The 15404-nt window shown below is 34.8% G+C and overlaps 1 protein-coding gene across 1 annotated transcript; it reads right to left on the minus strand.

Moving 5' to 3' along the window:
- Positions 1 to 307: 307 nt before the first annotated feature.
- Positions 308 to 14778, minus strand: LOC106883569 (zinc finger protein 239). Its single transcript, XM_014934622.2, has 3 exons — positions 14627 to 14778; positions 8239 to 9467; positions 308 to 4301 (listed from the first exon to the last, which is right to left on the minus strand). Exon 2 carries the CDS (start codon positions 9406 to 9408, stop codon positions 8290 to 8292), a length of 1119 nt encoding a protein of 372 aa, XP_014790108.1. The 5' UTR covers positions 9409 to 9467; positions 14627 to 14778; the 3' UTR covers positions 308 to 4301; positions 8239 to 8289.
- Between the last annotated feature and the right edge of the window lie 626 nt (positions 14779 to 15404).

Below are 15404 nucleotides of genomic sequence, written 5' to 3' on the forward strand. Positions count from 1 at the left end.
GGACATGATTTTGGAAAACTTACCAATTTCAATCGTGTCTCATTACATATTTGATGATTTCTCTTAGCTCTTGGGAAATGAGGTTAAAGCAGCACCTGCAAATGTTACCTATAACAGATCAGAGGCACCATTCAGAAAGATTTCTTTCTCATTCTCTAAACATTACAAAACATGAACTAAGCACCAAGCAAAAATTCATAGAACATTGCACATAACAGCAGCAGCAGGGAAATAATTTTGTGTCAGTGAAGTTTAGAGACTACGTCACAGAAAAACATTCTCACAAGAATAAACAACAACAACAATATTTACTGTTGTCAGGGTCACATTTACCATATTAGTTTGGATAATAAGTTGGTTAGAAATAGGAAAAAAAGAGCAATAACATGAAGAAAATAAGTAACAAAAAGAGTGAATATTAAATAAATGTTATTTGGTGCTAATTTGTTAACATTAGCTGCATGTTAAAACTCACAGCAGTGACTAGAGGACATTAAAAACATAATTTTACTAATGACTTAATTGAACATGCATGCTTGAAGGAAGTACAAATGTAGAAGTTATTTGGCTGTGTATACATAAACACACACACACACATATTAGAAACTATGCTTAATCTTGTCTTGTGCAAATCATATTACAAAAAGCAGTGATAACCAAAAAATAAATAAATAAATACATAAAATAAAAAGTTCAATTAAATGCAATTTACAAGTAAACAGTCAACAATAATTTCAGAAATTTGGTGGATGGAAGAGTCCAGGTTTGTCTTGTTTAATTACTTTGGTTTTAGAAGCACAAACAATGATTAAAAACCCATGGAACTGTGGCAGTGAGAGAACAGATGAATTGACAGAAGCAAACATGGTTAGCAGCATTTCCATGTAAGAAAGCAGTCAACAACAATGTTAGGTTGAAGGGGGAGGGGGGAAAACAAATGGTTAAGGGTTCACTGCTCTGTAGCAAAAGTGGACAACAACTGGAGAAATGGATCATTAAATTAAGGAAATGCTCAACAGAAGTGACTCTCCTGCAATTAATTATTTTTAAAGTAATGTATTTTGGTTGAAGCATAATTGGTAAGAACCTTTCATTTTTTAAAATAAATTTGAACCAGGAAAGGATAGAATATAGCATCCTAAGCTTAAAGAACCATTTTCTTTTCCATTTCTTTATTTTTTGTTCATTTGGAAGGTTCTAGAAATGTCAAATTTTTAGCAAAAGTTTCTGAAGATTCACAATGCATGTGGAGTGATACCAACCATTTAATCATCAAATGCTGTGAGAAGTCTTGTATAAGAGACACAACACCATAGATCTTAATAGAATTTGAACTTTGAATAATGAGCATTACAGTACAGGAGTTTCTGACTATTACAGAAAAGATGAAGGGAAGAAAAGGGAAAGAATACCAAAAGGTAAAATGATTCCACTCCTGCCATAAATGATATGGAAAAATAATTCAGAACAAAGATTTCATAATTAAGCACAGAGATACATTCACAAAGAATTATTCAAACTGGAGAATTCTTTCAGATAATAACAGGCATTCATACATGGCAATATGGCATTTTTATAAATAATTCTAAGTGATTTTACTTCGAGCTATGAGATGATAAGTGCTTCAGTAAAGTCACAAACAGTTAATCGATGAGGGATGTCTACAACTTTAGTCATTGTTGTAGATGTAACAAACAGAGATGAAACTTTACAAATAAAACACATTTTGATTGTATCGATACATATGATGTACATGAATGCTATGTATGAAAGTGTGTATATGACAATATATATATATATATACACACATACATACAAATATGATTAATTCATTCTGGTGTTGGCCTACAGATTGAAGAGATGGCACTTTGTATCCCATAACAGTACTGTGCCCATGGCAAAAACACTTAACTCTAAGTGGGTCAGTCCATATAGTTGTAAATAGGACTTCACAAGCACAATAAAATAAAAAAAATTTACTTGCAATAAATATACTTTGAAGGGATGGAGATCACCAAACTGACTTCTTTCAACTGGCAACACCCACATGAAAAATTTTCCTCAGTGCCCCAGTGACCAAATGAAGCCTAGGGTACATCACTATATATAATAACCCAGAGAGGGATCAATCAAAATAGGCCACTGAAAACTGAAGATATGTTGTATGTTATGATGATGTGCAATTTCATTACAAGTTGAGGTCACAAGGAAGTTGTGTATGTGTGTGTGTGTATTTATGTATGTATGCATGCATACTTATTTCTTTTTGATAAAATTTTCAGATCCTGAAGTTTCATGCTGATAGAAATAGAAATTATTCAGGATGTATTAAAATTACAAATGATATTAGTAACATTCTCTGCTATTAGTAAGACTCTCATCATCTTATAATAATAGAGTGTCACTGGAAGATTACTGATTCTGCCAGCATGAACCTATGTTCTAGAGATTCAACATTAACTCACCTTCTTGGGGTCAAGCACTCATTCATCTAGTTCATTACTAACATACACAATTTATTAATCCCCTCCAGTAAGATGTTAATTATCTAACCTTTCAAAATCAGATATTGATCTACAAGTGACTGGCCACGTTCACTTTAGAGGTTGGGAAAAACAGAAGTTTCCAAGCATGAACAATTTCGGCAAGAATATTTTCTTTTCACTAGAATCAATGGCTAACTTTGTATCTTGTATTTGGTACTTTCTTTATGAGACCAAGAAGTTGACACATTTGTGACTGAACTTGGCATGATTTGAACTCAGAATAGCAAAAGCATCCAACAAATTACTAAAAGACAAATAAACCAAAACTCTGTCACAAACTTAGTTTGCCAAGAATTTAACCTTTATGCCATGCTATGAAAATAATGGTCTCTCACAGAGGCTTGGAACCAGAAATTATCAAAGAAAGGAAACTGGAATTTTTTTAGGAACAATAAGCAATATATATGAATTGAAATGATTCCAACTGAGATAAGAAAACAAGTCAGAAATGATAATAATAATTGTCTTAAATTTTGGTACAAGGCCAGCAATTTTTTAGAGAGAAAGGATAACCAAACATTGTCATACATCAACCCTAGTACTTGACTGGTACTTAATTCTATCAATCCTAGAAGGATGAAAGGCAAAGTTGACCTCTGCAGTTTTTGAACTCAGAGCATAAAGAGTTAGAGTAAATGTTGCTGACAATTTCGCTGGGTGCTACTGATTCTGCCAGCCTGCCACCTTAATAAGTTCTCACTGAGACAGATGGCAAATTACTAAAGGAAGAGGGGGAGTCAAATAAACTTCAGCATATCATGAGTACAGTAGAGAAGGTGATACTGGTGGGATTTGAACTCAGAAGCTAAAAAGCATGATGCATTTAGTACAGCACCACTTCCACAATAATGAGCGGTGTATATCTCCTGCCATTGTTATTAATAGGGGTGCATTTTTTGAGGGTATGGGGGAAGTGGCTTGAAAAGAAATGTGCAAATGAAAAAGGGAGGGACACAATGCAGATTTATTAATAATAATAATAAATTCAAATTTGAATGTGAAGAGATTTTAAACTCAAACTTAAATATATATTTTTTGTCACATCTTTCCATAGATAATACATAAATGCAAGGTTATGTGTAGATGAATGTCTAAGTTTCTTTTTTAAGAGTGCATCTACTGGCTGTGTTTATAGCATGTAAATGTATACATGTTTGATACAAACAAATACTTATTTTAAAATAGTATTAACCCCTGAATTCTTTCAAGGAACAAAGAAAATATTTAAAAAATGACTGTATTCTTGAAAAAAAAATGCCCCTAAATCAGGCAGAATGACTAAATAGTAGAAAAAGAAATGTAATGTTGAAGAAAAATGGGATTCACCATACCACATGGAGGTGGGGGAAAAAACGAAACTGTTGACGAGTTTCCTTATAAAGTATGTAAATTTTAGCGACAAGTTACTATTCCAGAGAAATATCAAGAGAAATGCCACCTAGTTATTTCCCCTGAAATGTCAGTCATTCAATTCATTATCTCCCTTCCACCTTCTGCTCGCCCTTTTCTTTCTATAATAGCAATGCAGTAGTCAATAGGGATTAAAGGTTCTTCTGGTTTATAGTTCACCTCTTGGCGTGGCTTTGTGACATGAAACTTGGTTGAGTCTGGATGGTATGGGTTTGATGTGCTCAACTTCACAACCCTGATGTGGATGGCTTTTAAGTGGTGTATGCTCAGGCCACCAGATGTGGAAAGACACAAATTTGATGGCTGTTGCTGCTGCATTCAAGAGCATACAACAGGGACTTGTACCTGCAAAAAATTAGAAAAGGAAAATGATTTTTTATTAGTTTGTAACTACAAGGCGGTTTTCCAAGTGAGCCCTTTTAATTTAATGTAACTATTTGGTACAATGGCTAGTTTATTTAACGGTAAATTAATTGCTCATCAATATTTTGCTACAACTTGCATTAATGGTGAACACAAAGAACTACTACTACACGTCTCAATCCATTATCAGCAGCACTGTTCTCCATAAAAGGTCTTGGAAGGGCACCCATAGTTCATCATGCCATGAGTTGGTTCCCAGATGATCTACTGGCAGGTACAATTTATGCATCACTTATTATTGTCTGTATTTCAGGAACCAAAGATAGTGGTTCTTTGTGGACAGCTGTAGTTATAGCAACTAAAGCCTAGTACACAAAGAATATTATAGGATGTCAGACCAGGGTGGATAAAGTTCCAAGATGCAGACTGGATATAGTTGTTGATTAATTACAAGTTTCCTACTGCCTTCTTGCGGACGTGGGAAATAAATGACCCTGTCTGTTGATTGTTAATGATGAAAATCTGCCCAATTGAGGTACTTCCATTGACAGTTCTAAATATACTTGTTGTTTAACCCTAACTAAATCCTGCAGTCTTGTAAAAAGAGGAAGATAAAAAGGTTCTGGCACCCAATTTCAAAGTATTCTTCCTCTTAGTATTGGTTCACTTTTGGGAGGCATTGGAAGGTGCAGGTGTGGCTGAGAAGCTTCATTTCTAACTATGTGATCTTGGGTTCAGACCTACTGTGTGGCATCTTAGACAAGTGTCTTCTACCAAATCAGTCCAGGGTTACAGTAGGAGACTCTTGCCCAAAGTGCTATGCAGTGGAACTGAATCTAAAACCACATGGTTGCTAAGCAAGCTTGTTAATCACACAGCCATACATGTTCCTGTGTATGCATAAAATTTAGAAAAATACTGTTATCTAAAAGATGACAGAATGCTGACTGTTCTAAAAGTGGCCCAGTGTAACAGTAATTCTGCTCCTGTTTACCTGTTTGGGCATACCTAGTTCAACTGTCTGGAGCAGTCCATGCAGGTAGATGTAGAAAAAGAAGACAGTAGACAAGCAATCCTAGTATCCCTGAGCCTTAGCAATCAATGGAGTTACTAGGGTTGGGGTGTAAAATTTGCGCATCTGTGTAATTTAGGCAGGTGATTTTCATGATAAAATTTGTTAAAAAAAGCTAGTACTCATGTAAAATTCACACCCAAAAGTTATCAGAATTGCCGATATAGCCAGGGAAAAAAAGGTTTTCAATTTAGTTGTAATTAGCATAATTTCACTTACTTATGATTAGATTTTATTAAATTTTCAATAAATAAAAATAATTTCTGTTTAACAGGTATCACATTGAAAGCTATAAAATTACAAAATGTTTATGTTGTTTATAATAAACTTTATTTTACATTTCTTGCCCACAAGAGATTATGTCCAATCTTTAGCATACTGCTATGTCTTCTTAAATCACAATCACAGGAAAAGTTGTTAAGAATTACTAAAAAAACAAAGCTGATAAATATGCACAGGTGTTGCAAATTAAGTTTAATTACCAATAAACACCAGCATGGATGACACTTTACTCAACCAACAGAGGAAGGTGACCGATCAAACTAATTATATAAACAGAATTCTTTTCCACCTATTCTTGTTGGGACCTTTGATACAGAGTATCGAAATTTTAATCCCTTTCACACTTATAAAATGTTAAGCAAACTTAAGAATTTGTCATTACCATTATTGTCAGTATGGGCAGAACTTATGAAGGAGAAATTAAATATGTTGAATATGCATTTAAACATGACAATAGAGCTGCTGGAAGGTATTTTAATGTTAATGAAGCCAATGTTCAAAATTGGTGTAAACAATATGACAAACTTAAAACTGTGCTTAGTAATAAACAGACAAAAATAAAAGCATACAATCAAGATTATTCATATCATTACATTTTTTTCAGTCAGGAATATCCATATCACTATGTATGTCAATGGTGCTCCATTCTGATAAAGTAGAAACTCCAAGCAATGTAAAATATGGCCCGGACCAGGTTTAGCAGCATAAATGTCAGACTTGAAATAGTAGTTAACCATTTAAGTTTTAGTAAATTTATACAGAAAAAGTAAGCACTATACTGTCCAGCATAAATAAAAGTCAACTTCATTATATTTAAGCCATTATTTTTTCTGTAAAACCTATACTGACATTAAATGAGTCAACTTCCGGTATGAATGTTTACATTTTGTATGTCTTTTTTCAACAACAAAATTCTGGAAATGATCTACTCATGTAATTTACACATCCACTAAAGTTTATTTTTATTACTGTGAAAAAAGTGTGTAAATTACATGGGTTTTTAAAGTAAATGATGTATGGAGAGGGATGAAGGTCTTGGAGATGTACAAGGCGTATAAGAGGGAGATGAGGCACATTAAGAATGTATGTACACAGTGTAAATATGTAAATGGTGATGAGAGTAAATGTTCTTACTGAGTACCTACAAATGATATTAATATGAGCATTTAATATTCTTGTGGACAGGGATTTGGACAAGACAACACAGCACACAGTGCCAAGTGTCTTGATCCTACATAACTATCTATGATGTCCAGACATATACATTCTAACTTAACAATTTCACCCCAAGTCTACCTTGATTTATAATTACTTTATGCTCCTCCTTATCGATTTCCAATGCCCTTTCTAAAGTTGGTGTTAGGAAAGGTATCCAACTGTAGAATCCATACCAAATCAGATTGAAACCTGGTGTAGCCATCCAGTTTACCAGTTTCAGTCAAACCATCTAATCCATACCAGCATGGAAAGCAAACGCTAAATGAGATGATGATGATGAATAATCATCACTATTTTACAAGAACTAATGCTATCTAACAACTCCAAAATCGTCTCCAGTTCACACTATACAATGATAACAGCAGGCGTGTTTAGCTGTAATAAACTGCACCACTCAAACAACAATGACAAAAATAGGCAATTTTCTCTGTACCAGATGACAAAAACAATTAGGGAAGGATTGTGCTAGAATGGGCCTGTCTAATCCATGCCAGCATGGACATGATAAATTTATATATTTCATTTGCACTTTAGTTTTATTTAGTGGTGTGCAGGACTGTATTTCAGAAGTTCCAACCTCCAACACTTCTGACAATGATTGAATAATTTCTTAATGAAGCAATTTTGAATTTTGTTTTTGTCTTTTTATTACTTTAATTCACATGTGAAGGCAGGTGGTTTCACATACAACTGTTAGGGCATTGGACCCATGACCGCAAGGTCTTCAGTTTGATTCCTGAATTGGGCAGTATATTGTGTCTTTGGGCAAAGCACTTCATTCTGCATTGTTTCCGTCTACTCAGCAGTAAATGCAGTTGACTATTAATGCATCTCTCTCTCTCTCTCTTAATATCTCATCCTCAATGTTTCATTGGGTCAGGGGGTGGAGAGTCTGAAATTATATAGGCAACCTAAAAATTTTAGCAAAAGCACAGTTCAAGTGATCAAGCCATATTCACATGTGATAGCTAAGCTTTAGTTATATTTTTTACACTAATTCATAGACTGGTTGGAAGTTAAATCTTGAAGAAGAATTCAATAAAGATTGTGAAGAGTGAAACCAATTTGAAACAATGCCCATATTACATGGATTAGTTTACTGATGAAAAAGTGAAATAAATAATACTGAATCAGTAATGTAGGGATGGTACTTGCAAGTACCATCCCTACATTACTGGGGACAAACTAAGACAAACAGGGTAATGTGCCTAGCTTAGGAGCATGGCATAATGACTGCAGTTCTGTTTGAACTAACAAGCATGAAAACAATTAATGCAAGACCTTAATGATTGTTTAATAAAAGATAATATATAATAAATAAAAGCAAAATTATTTCAAAGCACTCACCTGTAATAATGTTTACAGAGGCTAACATTCCCTGATTGATAATGGGACAGGTCACACCTTGAGTTTATGAACCCATCGCCTGTGATTATGTAGCTGTATGAGATTGCCTAAACCTCGTCCACATTCTCGGCAATGAACAGGTGTGCAATTTCTCTTTCGGTGCTGATCAAAGTAGTATTTGCAAATAAAACAATATTTACACTTGTCACAGAAAAACAGGCCTTCACCATTGTGCTTCTTTTTAATGTGCAGCTTTAGGGAATATAACCGAAAGAAGGTTTTTTTACACTTGCTGCATTGGTGCTTGGCTTCTTCATGCACACCAATCATATGCCGCTGGCAGGCAGATCGATTGGGAAACTTCATGCCACATATTGCACATGTATCAGAGGTCACAGCATATTTTTTGGGTACTGTTGAAACAATTTTTACAACCTCTTTCTCATCAGAACTGCACACTTCCTCAGTGACTGTATACTCTTCCCCTATAGTTTGTACCCCAACATCGAGGTATGTATTCCCATAGCCATCAGCTGAGACAACTTCTAGAGGAATGCAATTTTCTTCAGTTTCAATGTCCTTCTGAATAAGAATAATGTTAGATTCAGCTGGATTAAGCATTTCATGCACCCTCATAGAATTATCAACAGCTTCAACAAGGCTTTCTTTATCTGCAGGTTCACCAGAAGCAGTCACTGTTTCTTCATTTTCTACTTTTACCTCAGAATCAGAAACCAAACTAATCAGTTGAATTTGCATATGCCATTCATCTCCCAACTCACCAACTGTTTGTATGTTTTCTGTTTTCACATCAGTGACAAGACCTGTGGTATCTATATCACCATTGGCAACCATCTGCATATGCCAGGCAGTATCCAATTCTGTGTAACCAGATTCAATTACAGTTTGTTGTGACACAACAGAATCATCGTCTGATGGCTGATTGAATGACAAACAGCCTTCAAGTATTACTGTGTTTTCATCAGTGACACCATCTGATGAAATAATAGTTTCTGTTTCTTCATCAGGGCTCTGGTTAGCAATTAGCATTTCAGAATTATTTCCTTTTTCTAAATTAAGAGTGCAGTCAAGATCTGAGGACTCTAAGTTGGTGTCACGGATATTTGAGATAATCAAGCCACACTCATGGCTTGCCACGTCAACTTCCATAATGATGTTTCATACCGCGAGAAATAAATATATATTTGTAGATCTGTATATTTTTGCACCTGTAAAAAGATGAAATAAAAAAAAAAAAACAATATCATTACATTTCAAAGTTGAAAATGACAATACCTGCAACATCATTATCAATATAGTGAAGGATGCCATTATGCATTGCACAATCTGCAGTCCCCACCCCTCCTACTGTAATCGATTCTTTTAGTCCATTGTCAAAAGAATCTCTATAGAATCCACTTTTCTTCCTTTCTTAGCCAAAATGATTCTGTGAGCAGTATTCCTGCCAAGACAACCTCTACATTTTCTCTCCACCTCACACACTAAAACTCCTCTGTTTCTATCCCATTCTACTCCATCAGGTGTAAAAATACATTCACATGCTTGAAACTAACACGGCCACCAGCCTGATATTATCTCTTCCATAACTTTGAAATAGAGCTACCCTCTATCCTCACCAAATTATCAATCTCTTTTGCACTTAACAGAGATTACTCAATCATTGGAAACATGTTACAATGTGACCCAATTTCCAAGAACTGGAACTAACAATCTTCTTACACTCACTTCTAATATCTTAAAAGTGATGAAGACAGTCACTAACAACTAACTTCTCCTTGAATCTCTTCTCTTTCTCTCTCTTCTTAAAGTTTGACTTTCGCAAAGCCAGATCTGTCTTTGTAAAAACAATGAAAGCAATGCTTTTGTCCCTGATACCAACAATTCCCTGGTGTCTGCCACATCTGCTCTTAAAACCAGCTACCTGTGGCCTCTATTTGTCTTTCATCTCTTCAATCAAATTACCAACACAGTATGAATGGATGAAACACTCTCTTCTATTGTTGTAATCCAACATTCAGGTCCCACCCAACTTCTTTGTCCAATATTTTAATAATCTATTTGTTATCACCATCAACAATGCCCACTCCTACATAGATTACACCACTCACCACCCTTTATTGCTCCCCAATCTTCTACATACAAGTATCATTTTCACATATCTAAACTACCTAAGCCATATTGACCAGATGAGCAGAGATCTTGAAAACATCCAGCAATGGAGTCAATCCAGTCTTGTTTCCCTCAACAATAGAAAAAAAAACAAACAAACAATCACTGCACATCTCAAGTAAAGCATTATGATACTTCCTACAAAATGAACAGACTGCAACTAGAACCCATACAACCTTTTCACATAGGTTCCACCATCAATAAAGATCACTCCTGGTGGACACACACAATGTTGCTATAACAAATGCTATATCTTAAAGACTGATTTTCTTCTTCAGAACCAGAAAATACCACAGCTCCCAATAAGTATTAACCATCAATGAAACTTAGGTGGTGGATGAGGTGGGTACAATGGAGTACTCACCCTCCGCCATCTGGAATGATGCTGTTATGTACATAGTCATCCTGGATCACATCCAAAGAAAGGTAACTTATCTGATCGGTCGGTATAAAGTTATTCACCTCCAGCCTACAGATGTAGTGTCTCCTTCTCCTGTCTTTTTTATTACTACTATAGCAGTCTCTGCTCTTGGTTTCCTGTTCCCACCATTCAGGCTACACCACTTTTTCTGTCCTCTACAGACCCACACTAAACATTACACCTAAATCCTTCTTGCCCTAAATGTTGGATCCCTATGTATTTCCTGAAACCATCAAACTGGAACAGCTATAGCAGTACATAATATCAATCCTACCAGTCTGGAGTACTTGTGAAGGACATGGATCTAAGCTCTCCTTCCAGACCAAATCACTAACAATAAAAAAATGTCATGTTTGAAGATACAAAGCAAGATGTTAACTGAATCCAAATCTAGTGAAAACTGAAGGCAACAGTGACTATCCACCATTTTACAGCACATCATCATTTTCATATTCACTTGGTCGGATGAGACTTTTTGAGGCAGTGATTTTAAAACCAGATGACATCCATTCTTTTAGTTAACTTTTACAGCACATCAAATTAGAAAAAAGCATGAGTGATATATATTTTATTGACATGAGTAGGTGCAAGCACGGCTGCGTGGTTAAGGCGTTGGCTTCCCAATTACATGATTTTGGGTGGCACCTTGGGCAAGTGTCTTCTACTATAGCTCCAGGTAGAGTAAAGCGTATTTGAGTGGATGTGATAAAAAGATACTGAAAGGAACCAGTGTGTGTATATATTTTATATATATATATATATATATTCTAATGTCCACAGAGCCATACCTGTACCAATTATATACATATCTACCTAACTATATATATGCATAAATGTAATTGTTTTCCCAAATAAATAGCACTTCATGTCTACTCAGGCACTCAAGTATAAGCCCACTGCATCTCATAGCAGAAACAGCTGAAAGCTATTGAAGTTCATAAGATAACTGTTCATTCCTTTGTTATCTCATTTTCTTAATATTCCTCAGGAGTTGACTAATGCTCCTTTCTGAAGCACATGTATTCTGAATTCTATACCAAGTTGTTAGTTTCACAATGCCTAAGCAATACACGCATACATCATATGTGTGTATGTATGTCGTCTCCTTGTCTTGACATAGTGTGTTAGCTGTAAATGAGTGTCACTGTCATATACAAGCAGTGTCATTTGTTTCTAAACTTTTGAGAAAACATATCTGACCATGGTGAATTATCTTGATTGGAAATAGGTAAAGGTTAGCAACAAGAAGGGCATCTAGTCCTAATAAATCAATCTTAACAAATTTCATCTGACTCACACAAGCATGGAAAAGTGGACATTAAAACAACAACGACAGTAATGATAGAAGGCTGAAAGTTAACAACAGTATAATTTGAACTCATCAACTAAGTGGGTGGAAATAGACACTAAGGGGTATTTATAAAAATAATTGTTGCTAAAATAGGCACAGGGGATGAAATTTTAAGGAAGGAGCTAGATGGTACCATCAACCCCAGTTCTGGACTGATGGCAGAATTTAAATATAATAATATATTGCAAAGTGATTGGCATTAGGAAGGACATCTAGCTATAGAAACCATGCCAAAATAGACAATAGAGCTTGGCACAGCACTCCAGGTTGCCAACATGGAGAATGGATGATAAACGATGATAAATAATGTTTTACACTTATACTACTACTGCTACTACTACTAATAATGATTTCTTATTAATGTCCTCATCATCGTCATTTAACGTCTGTTTTCCATGCTGGCATGGGTTGCTTGGTTCGACAAGATCTGGTGTACCACAGAGTTGCATTGTGCTCCAAAAAGCTTAATCTTCAACAAGCAAAGCAGGGTAAGTCAATTGATAATAAAGCTAGATTAACACCCAACTACACAATTTACTACAGCTTTGTGTTAAGCACCAGAGAGAAAAAAATTCTTCAAATTATTCCCCAATCTCGCAGAAAATTAACATTGCTATAATAAATTTTTAAATAAAGTTAACCGCTCGATTTCCCCATTATTAACTAGTTTCCATTGTATGAAAAAAAAAAGAAGAAAGTGAACGAACGAGTTTCCAACAAATCAAAAGAACCTATCGATTAAAAATCTCAGAGCCAAGTATACAAACCAATTCTGAGAGGGTACAATTCTAGTGACTATACTTAACTGCACAATATATTGAGAAATTTTCGATATGATTATAATTCCTCGATATGGGCGTTTACAGAATTTCGTTTCATACAACCTCCGTGTAAACTGTTAACATAAAAAAAAAAATTCAACTATTATTTGATAAAATGTGGAATCTGTGTGCAAATTGGTGAAATGTGTTTCACCATATTGAGGAATTTATCGTCTAAACAGCGTTTTCAGTCTGAAGGTTTTTGCTATTAAAACCTAGAGACGTAAAATACGCAAATATCAATAAAAATATTGGGTCTTAACAACCAAACTTCCTCCCCTTTACCTACTCTTCCAATTCCTCAAAGGGGGAACATTTTCACAAAGAGGAAGAAAAACATTTGGAAATTGTTAGAAAAGACCAGCTTCGCAGTTTCGACATTAAAAATAACAATAACGATGATTTATGGTGAGGAGACGTAAGACCTTGTAGAAACCAGCAATATCTTATTGGTACCAGTCAACACCGACCCAACGAGCCTATGATTGAACGTATTCCATTCATGACCATGTCAGAGATAGTGTAACTGGGACTACACTATCTTAAGTGTCCCCACATTTTTAAGAGTATGATTCGGGGAAGGTTTATTCGCTGTTTCTAACAGACCAATAGACAAACAATATAGAAGACCAGTAACTGATGAATAATACTTGTTTTACCAATACCGGAAGGATGAAAGGGAAGGCCCAAAGTCGACAGGGGAAAACCGACCTCTGTAATTATGGAGCTATGTATTTGATCACATTTTACTTTTCTTGTCTTCAAGAAACTACACGAATGAAATGTCTACAAAAGGAGGAGAGGGTAATATTGACACTGAAAAGTGACTGAGAACAGATAAGGAAAATCTTCGTTTCATTTAAAGAAGTTTATGTAATTGGTAGAATTCTCTTTCGTCCGATAACTGGAACAATATTTAAAGAATTAGGCTCTAAAATATTTGGTCTTTTACAATATGGTAATATTTAATACATACAAAACAGTAAAAGAACAGCGATCTAATTAGGTAGGCGGTAGAATGTATTTAAGTAGTTGATGAACATTATGATCTGATCAGAATTATAATTTACATCATAAAATATAGAGAGAAAGGAGGGAGATCGAGCAGAGAAGTGGATTAAGATAATCCTAGTAAGCTAAATACAACAACAAAGACTGAAGTAACAAAATACAGGAAATGATAAGTAAATAAAAATAGTGAAGACATATGAATGATATACAATGTTGAAATTTGATCTTGTTGCAGATTAATAGAAGACAATTGCTTAATATAATTGATTATTATAGCAAGAAGAGTGTTATATCCAGGATTGACGTCATTTACAGTAAAGGAACAAAGATTATGAAATCGCCTTTCAGATGTGACTATTTTAATAAATAAAAATAAAAACAAAAATACATCTAATCAAGGAAAACATCAAACCGTAATTAACGAAGAATATAAGTCGATATTATAAAGAATTCTCAGTAAAAAATCTTTTCAGAAAAGACAATTACAGAACACAATGCCAAACTGGCCAATAAATACTTGTTATAATGTTTATAAACATAACATGAAATATATAAGTATCGGCAATAATATTAACAAAGCCTACAAATACTTACCTTTAAATAATTATTCTTGTTGGAAGTGTTCACAAGAAATATAATCTGGCAAAATTTGTAAAGTTATTTGAATGAAAGAAAATCATTTATTTGAAGAAAACCAGATTTTTAAAAACTATTGACACCTAAATATCTCCCTTGACTAAAGAACCTGAAAAGGTAGATGAACCGTGTTACGATCTCTTGAGTATTCTGATTAGTTGAATTTTGTTTGCCAAAATAACAAGCTTTTTCATTGGTTTAACTTACTGCAGTATCCTAACTAGTCCGTGTAACTAATTATCTTGATAATTCTATTTTTTCAGATCATTTATAACACGGAGCTGTAGACAGACATTTATATATTTATGGTATAAGGCATTTTGTGAATAAGAGCGTCGTTGGTTACAAGGATCCAATGGACTAATTGATGGTCCAATGCATTTACGTTGATGAAGTAACAAGGAACCATGAGTGCAACACAGACGGAATAAATAGCACCGGATATTTTTATTAGTTGCACCGATTTAGCTGCTTTCGCGCCGTAATACAGACCTGAGAATATTTTCAATAGTAAATATCAACAAAAGATAAACGCACACATTTATATGTGTGTTTGTGTGCGTGTGTATATATATATATATATAGGTACTACTAAAGCAGCGCGGACCCGAACGCGCTAGCTAGTCTTGAGTGGTCGATTCTAACCCTAACCCTAACTCTAAACCTATCCCTAACCCGCGTGTGCAAATGAATACGTGTTTAGGGTTAGGGTTAGGGTTAGGATCGACCACTCACG

This window comes from Octopus bimaculoides, chromosome 10 (genome assembly GCF_001194135.2).
Source record: "Octopus bimaculoides isolate UCB-OBI-ISO-001 chromosome 10, ASM119413v2, whole genome shotgun sequence".
Taxonomy (NCBI): Eukaryota; Metazoa; Mollusca; class Cephalopoda; order Octopoda; family Octopodidae; genus Octopus; species Octopus bimaculoides.